This window comes from Loa loa, assembly GCF_000183805.2.
Source record: "Loa loa unplaced genomic scaffold supercont3.189, whole genome shotgun sequence".
Lineage (NCBI taxonomy): Eukaryota > Metazoa > Nematoda > Chromadorea > Rhabditida > Onchocercidae > Loa > Loa loa.
Window position 1 is genome coordinate 2,501 of NW_018108369.1, and position 12,298 is coordinate 14,798.

At 31.9% G+C, this 12,298-nt stretch overlaps 5 protein-coding genes across 5 annotated transcripts; 3 read left to right on the forward strand and 2 right to left on the reverse strand.

Annotated features, from left to right (window-relative positions):
• Positions 1-823: 823 nt before the first annotated feature.
• LOAG_08586 (hypothetical protein) lies at positions 824-3,404 on the reverse strand (the record flags this gene model as incomplete). The annotated part of the gene is made up of 4 exons (XM_003144116.1): positions 824-1,008; positions 1,753-1,867; positions 2,429-2,538; positions 3,260-3,404. The coding sequence occupies 4 exons, from the start codon at positions 3,402-3,404 to the stop codon at positions 824-826; spliced, it is 555 nt and encodes a 184-aa protein (XP_003144164.1).
• Positions 3,405-4,672: 1,268 nt separating this feature from the next.
• LOAG_18074 (hypothetical protein) lies at positions 4,673-5,117 on the forward strand (the record flags this gene model as incomplete). The annotated part of the gene is made up of 2 exons (XM_020450744.1): positions 4,673-4,735; positions 4,884-5,117. 2 exons carry the CDS (start codon positions 4,673-4,675, stop codon positions 5,115-5,117), a joined length of 297 nt encoding a protein of 98 aa, XP_020305538.1.
• An 11-nt stretch (positions 5,118-5,128) lies between these two features.
• LOAG_18075 (hypothetical protein) lies at positions 5,129-5,412 on the forward strand (the record flags this gene model as incomplete). The annotated part of the gene is made up of 2 exons (XM_020450745.1): positions 5,129-5,181; positions 5,307-5,412. The coding sequence occupies 2 exons, from the start codon at positions 5,129-5,131 to the stop codon at positions 5,410-5,412; spliced, it is 159 nt and encodes a 52-aa protein (XP_020305539.1).
• Positions 5,413-5,820: 408 nt separating this feature from the next.
• On the forward strand, positions 5,821-6,336 carry LOAG_08588 (hypothetical protein; the record flags this gene model as incomplete). Its single annotated transcript, XM_003144118.1, has 2 exons — positions 5,821-6,074; positions 6,174-6,336. The coding sequence occupies 2 exons, from the start codon at positions 5,821-5,823 to the stop codon at positions 6,334-6,336; spliced, it is 417 nt and encodes a 138-aa protein (XP_003144166.1).
• Positions 6,337-11,673: 5,337 nt separating this feature from the next.
• LOAG_08589 (zinc finger protein) lies at positions 11,674-11,953 on the reverse strand (the record flags this gene model as incomplete). Its single annotated transcript, XM_003144119.1, has 2 exons — positions 11,674-11,799; positions 11,831-11,953. 2 exons carry the CDS (start codon positions 11,951-11,953, stop codon positions 11,674-11,676), a joined length of 249 nt encoding a protein of 82 aa, XP_003144167.1.
• Between the last annotated feature and the right edge of the window lie 345 nt (positions 11,954-12,298).

Sequence of the window (12,298 nt, forward strand, 5' to 3'; positions counted from 1 at the left end):
TTTTTTTTTTTTGCTTTCCTGTCTGTTTTTGCTTTTTGAAAAATGTGAAATGTTTAACAGAGCAGATGTTTGAACAGTAGGTAACATTGTTTGTAAAGATTTTTTTGGGCATTTTAAAAATTCAAATATTAAAAGCCCAATTCAAATGAACGATGTATGTCGATGGCAAAAATGAATCAACCAATAATGTGATAATGGGAGGTTGACAGTCATCATCTTTTTTTCTTTTTTCTTCTCTTATCATATTTGTAAATCTATAGATCGTCCTAAATATTGGATTAAATCTGAAATTTGATTCCTTAAGCACATGCAAATTTCTGAAACGATTTTTAGAATTATTAGCAACCGAAATCTTTAATTCTCGATTTTTTTCCATTAAAAGGTGTTACGCAGTAAGATTGATAGTTTTGAATTAAATTCAATTATCGATTTTAACTAAATTAAATTCCTAATGAGCAACTAATTAGTAATCCTTTTATACTCAATGAGCAAAATGAGGAATGAATTTTATTTCGTCTTCTTTACGACTACTTTTATTAACAAAAAAATGGAATTTAAAAATCTTTACTGATTTTTTTAAAAAAACAAAAAACCAATAAATTGTGGAAAGATTAAATGATCACTATAATTTCATTTGATTTGACCATTGTAACGCTTCGTTGCATTCTTTAATCAAATTAGTATAATTTAATTAATTACAATTCAAAATTGGAATACACTTCCGATTTATTCAAATTGAGAGCACAGGAATGGAAGACACAAAAGTAGGTATCAAAAGTAGGTATCTCCTTCAAATCTGACAGAGCATAAAGATTGAGCAAAACTATATATTGGGTATATTGAACGTTAAATTCGGTGAAGTAGTTGCAAGGGATAGTAAGTGACAAAGTGATGAACATATGACATATCGTATCATTCGTCTTATAAACAGCATCAATTTTGAAATCGGACAATCTCTTGCAATAGAAACGTTCGAAAAAATAATATTTACGTCTGCGAGACCACTACCTATACAATCACGAAAAATATTTCACGGTAAAAAAGTTGGTTTTCAAATTCATACAAAACATAAGGTACTGGAAGTTATTGTTTTAATCTAAGTCATGGATTTAAAGATAATATCAATAGTATTAGCTCGAAATACCTAAAATATTTTCTTTCTAATAAAAATTCCCACCTAGAATTTGAAACGTATGCATATATGATCGAATAACATTAGGATAATCATATGCTGCTGCATTCGAAAGCATTACAAATACATTTGTAAGTAAGTATCGCATCTGAAATCATAGCATAAAAGAATCATGAAATTGAATTCAAAAACGATATTTCCAGTACATATTTGAAAACTAAATCTCTAATTAGGCATTTGGATAGTCGGAGCTATATGCTTAAGTTGACCAAGCCTGCTACCGAAACAAAACTTGTTGTAACCAATACAACCATCTGTCATATCCTAACAATATTATTTTCTTATTCAAACCAAGCGGACTGTTGAGAGACGATTGTGATGACTGTAGAGGAGCAAGAAATTGTTAGTTTCACTGATAATGATTCCACAAAAGTTTGGTATAGAATATCACTGCAATGATGGAATAGTAGCGGCAGCCAGTAAAGGAACAATGAAGGATTCGTAACTTGAAGAATTATGAATAGGCCCAGCCAGATGTTAGAAAATTAAGTAAACACTCCAAAGCATTGATAGCCATGTCTAGTGACTAATCACATGACTTGACAGCTGACATAACATACCGTGGATGGCTTTGTCACAATCTTGTCTCATTTCACATAGAACGAGTGTAATAATTACATAACCAGAAAAAGTGAACCAAGATGAATAAATTACTGATTCAAGATAAATAACCATCTTGAATTAATAATTTATTCATCTCAAAAACTTCAATAAAATTCCCAAAATTTCAAAGCGTATTTTGAAAATTTCGTGAAAACCTTTTCGTAAATGAGTAAACAAGTATCCCACAAACATTTCTGTCGTCTTTTCTGATAGTGGCTGCTGTCATTCTCAAATGCTTCCGCAAAGTACTCACCATCAAATCACATATTTTGCATTTCCTATTTCTGTGCATCCCAAATTATGTACCACGACAATGTAGAAAGCCACATCAGGTAATAGATAACTATTAATATCGATCACAGCTTTCGAATTTTTCAACCTAACTGAATTTCCCTTGGTTCATACGGTTCACATCCCCATAAAGTGAAAAATCTAAAACAATCCACTATTCAAGTACCCAAATATCTAGGAGTTCAAATAGCTGAGCAAATTTATGAGAAAAAAACAAAAGTAAAGGAAGAAAGAAATCAATAATGGAACAATTTAACCAATAATAAGAAAATTCAAGGACTAATCGAATTTTAACTGACACAGCGAGAGTCTTCCTCTTCCATTATTTTATCAAAATTTCACCTTGTTGTTCAGATGCCATTCAGTTATATCAATACAACCGAATTTGAACCAACTACTACTATCCTCTTCGAATGAATGAATAATAATGGCCATTATTATCTTACTCAAATCTACAATTACTCCAGATTAACAGTATTTTGTGCTACTGAAATTACTAGTATTGAATTTAGTATATTTGCCATCCAGAATTACTTTGTAAACATCGCAAAATTAGAAACAACAAACTTATTATCATTCAGCTTAACTTCTGAGGTCGACCTGATAGCAGCACCACAAACATTATTTGCTTACGGTGGTGTTCTTACAGAGTTTCGCCTGCAATTGTAATCTGATTTTGCTTAATAAAAAACACAGATTTAAATAGAAATAAATCCAAATCGTAAAAGGGAAAAATAAGTGAATATCAGTTAATTTGATTCCTTAATGCTCAGATAACTGTTTATCTATTCTCTACATATTTTCTAATATTCCTAAAAATCCGTAAAAATTCCGAGGAAATGTTCCAAAAATTTACTTTGACACTATCGGTTGTTAAATAATGCATCAACTCTTCTTTCGAAATTTCTCCTACAAATGAACTGATTACGTCAGTGGGAATATATTTAGAGAAAAGAAAGCATGCTAACAATGAAAGTATGATGAAATCCAAATTATTATTTGAAAGTTGTTAATGAAAATTGAGAATAATATCACTGTGGAACTTTTAAATTAACAGACTAGGAGAATCACTGAATAAAAATAATGACGTAAATGTCTTTTAAATTCGTTTAATACGTCGTTTACCTCGAATAAAAATACATGAAATCTCGCTATTCATTATAGCTCATGTACCTATGTTAAAAAACCCTTCAGCTTGAACTAATCCATGAACAATAAAGAGTATCACATCAAGATTAATCGGTACTTCGAAATAATCGTTGTATTTTTGTGGTGAATCGCTGGATCTAGTAAAACATAATCTTCTCACTGGTATCATCTATAAAACAAAAACCTCAATCTTAGTTATCAGTTGATTATTAATTAACAAGCATGGTCCACACATTTCTCCCTATTCCGAATTTCGGAAAAGATATAAAATGCCATTTCTGAAGAAACTGTTTTCTTTCTCGTTCAGTTTTTTACCGCAGAAATTCAGCCCAGGCTTTCGAGCTGAATTTCAAATTCTACAACTTGAAATGGAATAAAAAAAATCTATTTTCTCATTACATTCTTCATATAGATACACATTATCATTGAACCTTTATTCGTTTTTCCTTGCACGTATTCTTTAATCCAATCAATGAGGTTGTTGTGGGAACGTACGTTAACTGTAATTAATGTAAACGTTGATATCTGCAAGAAATGATAGAAAAAATCACAAAAATCATATCTATTCAAGCAAAAATAAGAAATAAAAGAAAAAACAGGAATAGTGAATGACAGCAAAAAGACACATCCAACTTGTCCACAATCTTATTACACATAAAAATTCAATTTGACTGGATGATTTTCACTTTGCTAAATGTTTTTAATTTTTTCATCTACCTCCGTGAGCACAAACAATTTTTGGTAGCTTTGAAACGTATGAATTGTGACACTTTTCTTGTCTCAAAATTATAACAGCTTTTTTCAATACTAATGCTACTCACATGCTGCTATTGTATATAAAATGCTAACCTCTTTAAAAACTATTTACAATTCGACCCATTTCAAAACATCCATTTTCATTTCCATTGGTGATCCTCAACTATTAAAAAGACACCGTTATTTTGAGCGATCTTAAAATAGTAAGAAAAAAGGTTACGGATGATTTTTTCACAAATCACGAAAATTACAATTATAGAATAATTATAAATGCTGGCGGTAATGTGACAGAATTGAGAATAAAGATCTGAATTAAATGCTTATCAACATTGAAAATTATAGATGTGCTTAGATCGAAGTTTAACAAATTGTGGTTTGGCAAGCTCCACCAGTCCATAACCACCAGTTCTAGGTTACAAATCATACTGCTAGTTTAGAAACAATAATTGTCTTCGGATTCAGAACACATGGATTTCGGAAGGTAACGAAAATTCTTCGCGAAAAAAGATCAAAATAATAGGAAGCAGATCTGGAATTAAGTAGCTTTAGTCATGAAATGGCTCAATTAGTTTAAATTTAAATTTAATTCAAAGCTTAATCAGTAAATAAACTTCTTCAAGTGTATCCGTCACATATTTTTTATGTTTTACGAATATTTGATAAACTTGTTAATTTTCCAGAATGTTGGCTAGTCCGGAAAATCCTGAGGTCGCAAACCTTTTGGAATTTTCAAAGAGGGAGCCGGTAATGCTTCAAACATTTCAAAGATTTGTGAGCGAGACAGTCGAGGCAATTATTGCATGCCCTTTTTTCCTCTATTATTAATTGTAAAGTAAGGGCTGTATAATGTGCCTCAAAATTAAAATAAAACTGTAAAACGTAACTTTTCCAGTTTGAAACCTCGCTCATAACCCACTTGGAGGAGGCGGAGAGGAAATTGACGGAATTTGAAGGGCGAAATGTCCATGGTGAAATGGAGGAGGGACCGGCACTTCAGGAGCCGGAATTCGACGAAGAAGAGGTAGAGTGGAGCCCACTGAAGAAAGTGATGATGAGGCCGAGAATTAGCCATCGGGATCAGAGTGGGGTTCTCTGTCAGACGATGAAGAGAATGAACCTGAGGTGACGGTGATCCCAATGGAGACGGGTGGCATAGTAGAACCGGCCGAGCCAGTTCGTGAACTCATCCTGTAAGTTTTAATTTTTATAGCAAATATATAGCAAGTTAATAATTAGAATAAATATTAGTTTCATCTGTTATACAATTTGCACTAAATGAAGTGATTAAATAGAGCTAAATTTAAGCCTATTTCAGACGATCGAGGACGATCAGAATCCCGGTTCTTGCCACGCAGAGAGGGTTGGCTGCAGCAACACCGAAAGCATTTAACCCTGCAGATTTAGAGGAACTTCCGGAATAACTCCGCAACGAGTTGCGTGTGCCACAAGTGGAACCATACACGGTGGTTCATGTGAAAGGAAACAACGACATCGGTATTTTATAATTTTAATAAGTTCGGTCGGTCCTTGATGAAAGTAACTATGTATGTTTAGTGTAACGAAGCAGTGTATCACACTTCGATCTTTCACTACTAAAATCGTATGTATGAGTGGAACCATAAAAGTCATTTCTTTATAATACATCAAAAAGGTCGCAAAAATTTTCATACCGATACTTTAACAAACAATTTGTGCTCAATCAATTCTATTTTCAGTGTATAGTATCTGCAACAGGCAGTTTGAAACACTAAAGGGATGGCGTATTCACGTCTCGAGGATGCACAAGCAGGATGGTATTTCTAAAGGGATTTCCAGTTAGCTTTTAAGATATGTTGGTACATTTGATTCATCCAAAAGATAACAAACTCATTAATTATAAATATTCCTGGGTCTGCGCTCGCTGTGGCCATTACCTCATGCTACCATCTGGATTCACGGCCGCACAGAAAACAACAGCGATAGAGCTTCATGCCCTCGATTGGTGCCCGAGGGCAAGTGCGGCCGTTATCAATGAAAGGCAGGTGAAGCGTCGCAGATTAGATTGTATGGAGAGAACAGGATGCCCACCACCTCTTCATTCCAGGTGGAAAGAAGTAGTATAAGAAAATTCGAATGATTATAGAAAATAAAACAATCATAAAGTTGTTTTCGTATTTTCCTAATCACTTAATCCTTCTTTCAGGCGAGTGACACTATTTGGCCCTCCTCATGCGACCAACTTGTCACTCCCTGTTCCAACTTTTTCCTCTGTCCAACGAAGTGCGTCCAAGGGGGTTAATAAGAAAATAAAAAAAATGCAAAAAAATAGAAATCAAAAAAATGGAAATAAAAAGAATAAAAAATAAAAGTGAATCAGAAAAAAACAAAAAAAAAATAAAAAGAAACAAAAAAACAAAAAAAAATAAAAAAATAAAAAAAGTAGAAAACAAAATAAAAAATGAAAATAAAAAGAATAAAAAAAAAATATAAAGTGAATCAAAAAAAAAATCAAAAAAATGAGAAAGAATAAAAAATTTTCAAAAAAAGTTTCTGTTGTTACAAGTAATTTGAAATTTGATGTGAAAGGAAGTGGGACAATTTAGGAGTTTTGTAGCCATTTTATATTAGCATATGTCATGTTTATGGTGCGATTATCAAAATGGAAGAGATTTAAAAGAAATTTTGTTTGGAATATTGCAAAATTCGAGCGTAACTTAGGAACAAATTCGAATTCGGTTGTTTGCTTTCAGTTTTTTTTTGTTTGTTTTTTCAGTTTTTCTGACCTAACTTTTATTGAATACTTGTTGTTATAATTTATTTATTTTTTCTTTAGATAATATTATGAATAATCAATTGCTGATTTTTAGTTTTCGTTTTTCAAAACTTTCAATAATCGTTGTTTGTTGTTTATAATTGATTGTTTACAGTTGATGTTACTTCACTCATAATTTTGAAGCATTTTTATTGAAACCGTTTTCATTGCTATTTTAAAGTCATCTAAAAATGTTAAATGTTCCCATTGAATTTGATGTACATATCGAGTACCAACTTGGATTATATTTTTTTCATTACTTCACTTGTAACAAGTTCTTCAGTTTTATTAATGCTGTGTTATGCTTTAGGATTTAACTTTGCGTATTAGATAGTTAGATAGCGATTTATTTAAACTATTTTTGATAACACTGGAGTAATTTTTGAAAGTTTTTCTCCGGATTTAGCTTGGCTTCTGATTTCATTATGATGAATCACCAAGCTGAGAAATGATTATGTCTGATTAATTTCCTAATGCATTATTTTTGAATTTTTTTGGGCTAAATAACGAGTTGTACGAGCCTTGTGCTTAGCTTGAGTGAAATATGAATAGTAGGAACGATTGAGGATAGATATAGAATTATTTCGATCTTCGATATATATATATTTCTTTTTTCTTTTGAATTAAGCTAGTGTATGAAAAAATATCAGCTTCTAAAGTGCTGAAAAAGTACCGAAATTTTCAAGTTTTTATTGGAACTTTTTGAGCTCTAGAACAAATTTTTTAACTTTTGACTTCTTCCTTTTCTCGAACCATATTCCTCAACTAACAGAAGTTAGAAATCCTTGAAAGTTTCTGATTACTTTCCGAATTTTTCATTTTTTTGAAACATTTGATTTTTGAATTCGTGCGATTTTTCGAATTACTATGAGTATCGAATATTCTTTCTGAATTTCTTAAATTTTCAACTTTGGAATTTTTCCAAATTTTGTTCTAATTCTTCTCAGCCCTTTGAACCTTTATTTTTTTTTAATATACTTGAATTTTTGGTTTCTAATTTTTCTTAGATTCTTGTAAAATTTGAATTCTTTGGATTTTAGTTAAATTTCTTCAAACCTTCGGATTTTTCGTGGTTTAGTTTTTTTTATTATTTCAACATTTGAACTTTTTGTTTTTAATTTCTCATATATTTTTTAATATTTCCGCGTTTTTGATTTTTGAAATTACTTTAATTTTTTGATTGTCTTTTGGAATCTTAAAATCGACAACTTTTTGAGGTTCGGAGCTGTGCAAAAATGCACTGCTTGTATTTTATTGATTTCTATTTGTGGCATATTTGTTTTCTACTTTATTAAAACATTTTAGATGCTTCTAATTACTTTTTTTGCTGACTTCGTTTTTTTTCTCTTTGGTTACTTCTACTTACTATGCGTGTTTTTCAGAACTTTTTTATCGCAGCAATACAAAGCAATTATTTATTATGTTGTTGATGCATGTATCTTCTGTTGTTTTGCTAACTGCATTTGTTTTCTTTTCTTTTTGCTGATTTCGTTTATCGTTATTATTGGACAATATTTTATACTTTGCAAACTTGCATACATTTTTGGTTACTTCTATTTACTACATGCTATTCGTTAAACTTGCTCACCCGAATAACAGTAATTTGTATTTGTTGTTGTTCGCATGCATTTTCTGTAGTTGTACTAATTGCATGCTTTTTCTGTTAACCTCACTTATTGTTACTGGATAATGTTTTAGATTATTTACAGTCCTCGATTTTTTGTTAACTCTGTTTTTGCATGCAATTTTTGTTAGTTCTACTTACTGAATGTTTTTTGTTGAAGAAACTCGTGTTTTCGCATGCAAATTTTGTTCTACTTACTGTATGTTTTCTGCTTATTTTATTCACCAAAATAACAGTTACAGTTACTGTTTTTGTTGGATGTATTTTCTGTAGTTTTACTAATTGCATGCTTTTTTGTTAATCTCACTATTTTTATTGGATAGTATTTTGGATTACTTATAGTTTTCAATTTTGTTCTTGCATACCTTTTTGGTTACTTTTACTTATTGCATGCTTTTGGTTTTAAAAAAATCGTTTTTTTTTGCATGGTTTTTTGTTTATTTCTATTTACTGCATGCTTTTTGTTGACTTTGCTCATCCGAATAGCAATAATTTGTATTTGTTGTTGTTTGCATGCATTTTCTATAGTTTTAATCATTGTGTACTTGTTAATTTCCCTTGTTGTTATTGAATAGTATTTTGGATTAATTTCATTTTTTTGTTGACTTGTTTTTTTACATACTCTTTTGGTTACCTCTATTGCATGCTTTCTGTTAGCTTTGCTCATCCTCAAAACTGTAATCTGCATTTGTTGTTGACGTATGCATTTTTTGTAGTTTTATTAACTGCATGCTATTTCTTTTTTCTTGTTAATCTCATTTTGGTTAATTGTATTTAATGTAATCTATCGCCTACTCTCTGCATGCTTTTTTGCCTTACTTGCTGCATCACTTTTTGTTAACTTTATTTATTCAACACTTGTTTTCGTTGACTTTACTTACTCTGTGATTTTTCTAATAATTTGTATTTAATTCGTAGTGTGTTTAGAGGAGCAATATGATATTATTGGTACTCCTCATAGTATTCGTTCTTGGCAAGGTAAGACACTTTTTTGGGGTTTGTTATTTATTTTCCAAGGGCTATGCTACTGATTTGGGATAATTTAGAATAATGTGCAGATGAAGGTCAGAACTAAGCCAATAACGGTTTTGTTAGAATCGAGTTATAATTTGGATATTATTTGGCTTTTTTTGCAGGGATATATGAGGTCGTGACGTTGGACAACAATGTTCTTAAGCATTTCTTATTATCCCAAAAAGCCGGAATTCCTCCTTGATTCTATTGGGTTCAATGAAATCATCGCTTCACTGCTTCCGTACCGTTGAAAAGTGATCATGTCGTTCTTTGATTCTCAGGTCAAATGTATTTGCATCTTCTTTGGTTATTTTCATTTTGGTGCATGCTTACTCTTCTCATCATACCAACTATTTGATTAGTTCATTGCCGTACTTTCGTTATTTCTTCCTTTTTAACTACTTGAATTACTCATATCCTTGAGCGGAAAATGTCGATGTTATTAGAAGCCCATTTAAGGCCAGCAAACATAAATCCATGTATCAATCTACCATAAATAATTTGTTGCTTCCTACAGTCATTGCCGGCTTTGCATTTGTTGGCCCACATGCTTAAGGTAGGAATCAGAATGTTCATTACTAAGGCGGAATGTTTGTCATTACGGGTGAAAAAAAAGAGAATATAATTAACAAAAAAGCCATCATATGAATAAGGAACTTTTTCACCAAAACTTCTAGTATGAACGTGATTTATTATGTGATTGAGGATATGAATGAGGATGCGAACATTTATGGCTTCATGATAATTTTAACCTTTCTTCGCCCTCGAAATCAAAAATAATTTGATGCATGACTGCCACATTTGAAAATGATGACACGTAGCACCACACTCAGTGACACGGAACGGCAGATAAGTAGAGTCTGCAATAGCACGACTATTATTACTGCATTGAGAGTTTGTACTTATTTGGTGCTATATTAGCGTTTCATTTTTAGCTTGCTTAGGATCCAACACTCCTCTGTTATCCATCCCAGAAATTTAGGTCTTCACAGACGCTCTGTTATTCGTAATGAAAATGTTCCGATTCATTTAGTTGTTCTTTATATGTGCTAGCAAACACATCAAAAAATTTCATTCAGGTGATTTGGTTTGATGTGAATTTTTGATAAAAACCTCAATATTTAGGCTAATTTCGTGATTATTTAAGGTTTTTGCCAATTTTGATTAGTGTTTCATGGATCTGATATACTGATTACCGTCAAAAATCATTGATTACGTTGCGCACTACCGAGCATAACAAAAATTTTTCATTCAAATGTTTTGGATCAATGAGAATTTTTAAAAAACCCTTTATTTTTAGGCCCATTTCGTGACAAATTACGAATTCTCGCCAAATTTGCCAGTGCTTTATATATCTAATGTATTGATTGCTGTTAAAAATCACTAATCACAGGAAAAAACATCAAAAGAAAGTTCATTCAAGTGTTTTAGACTGATGACAATTTGTAGAAAACCTTTAATTTTTAGACCAATTTTGTGATAATTTAAGGTTTTTGCCAATTTTGATCAGTGTGTTATCGATCTGATATATCGACTGCTGCCAGAAATCACTGATCACGTCATGCACTAGCGAACACACCAAAAAAATTCCAGAAAATTTCGGTACAAGCACTGGATTGTTTCCGGGAAATTATACTGAAACTATTAGTTGATTTCTTTTCAGCTTTATAATCCTTCTCCCTTTTCTTCCTGCCATACAGGGTATTCGGAAAGGATTCCATTAGTGGGTCAGTTTAACATACATTCTGGACAGTACCAATGACCTCGCCTTTTCCTACAAGCAGTATCACTACGTAATAAACGAAATGGATGGGTAACCTTGCGAATGATGGGAAACTTCAAATGTTGTGATTAAGAAAAGACTTTCCTTTGTCAAAAATTTCCATGTTGTTTGCGCAATAATCGAGCGAGGAATTCATATGAAACATATCACCTTATCAATAATTTAGTAAAAGTGACACTTAATTGCAAGTTCTTCATGCATAGCATTTACGTTACCTGCTTGTCATATATGCATTAATAATGAAAAAGCTGTTTGGTAAGATTCAATTAGACACGGAATGGTGAATTTTATTCACTAAGATAACAATAAAGAAATAATAAAGAAATCTTAGAGGAATAATACTAACATACATATAAACCAATAGAATGTTGACAACATAATAAAGAAAAATTTATCATATGGAAAATAAAATAACAATAATTTTCGGTTTAAATGAAATTTCATTTAAAATTTCGGTTTAAATGCGCCTATCAGCCCAACGTGTGATTCTTCATGTGTGAATTCAAATAGGATTTCCGCAGGAAAGCTTTATTGCATACAGTGTAGTTGAATCTGGGCCTATCATTGTCATGAATATTCCTGTGACTTCTCATATTCTGTAATTGGGAAAAATTTTTTCTTGCACACAGAACAAGTGTACAATTTCTCATCGGTATGAGTCTTAATATGTCTACGCAGATTCGATGAATCGATAAAATTCATCTTGCATTCTGAACGAAAGGACGGCTTCTCACCGGTATGAATCCTCATATGTATGCAGACCCGATAACCGGGTAAAATTCTTACATTTCTGGTAGAAAAACGGTTTCTCACCGGTATGAATCCTCACATGTGTATGCAGATGCCACGACTGGATGAAATTCATCTTGCATTTCGAACAGAAGAACAAATTCTCGGCGGTATGACTCATATGTCTATGCAGATTCGATAACTAGATGAAATTCTTCTTACATTTCGGTCAGAAGAACGGCTCACCAGTATGATTCTTCATATACATACGCAGATGCTCTGCCTGGGTGAAATTCATCTTGCATTCCGAACAGAAGAACGGTTTCTCACAGGTATGATTCATCATATGTGTATGCAGATGCGATG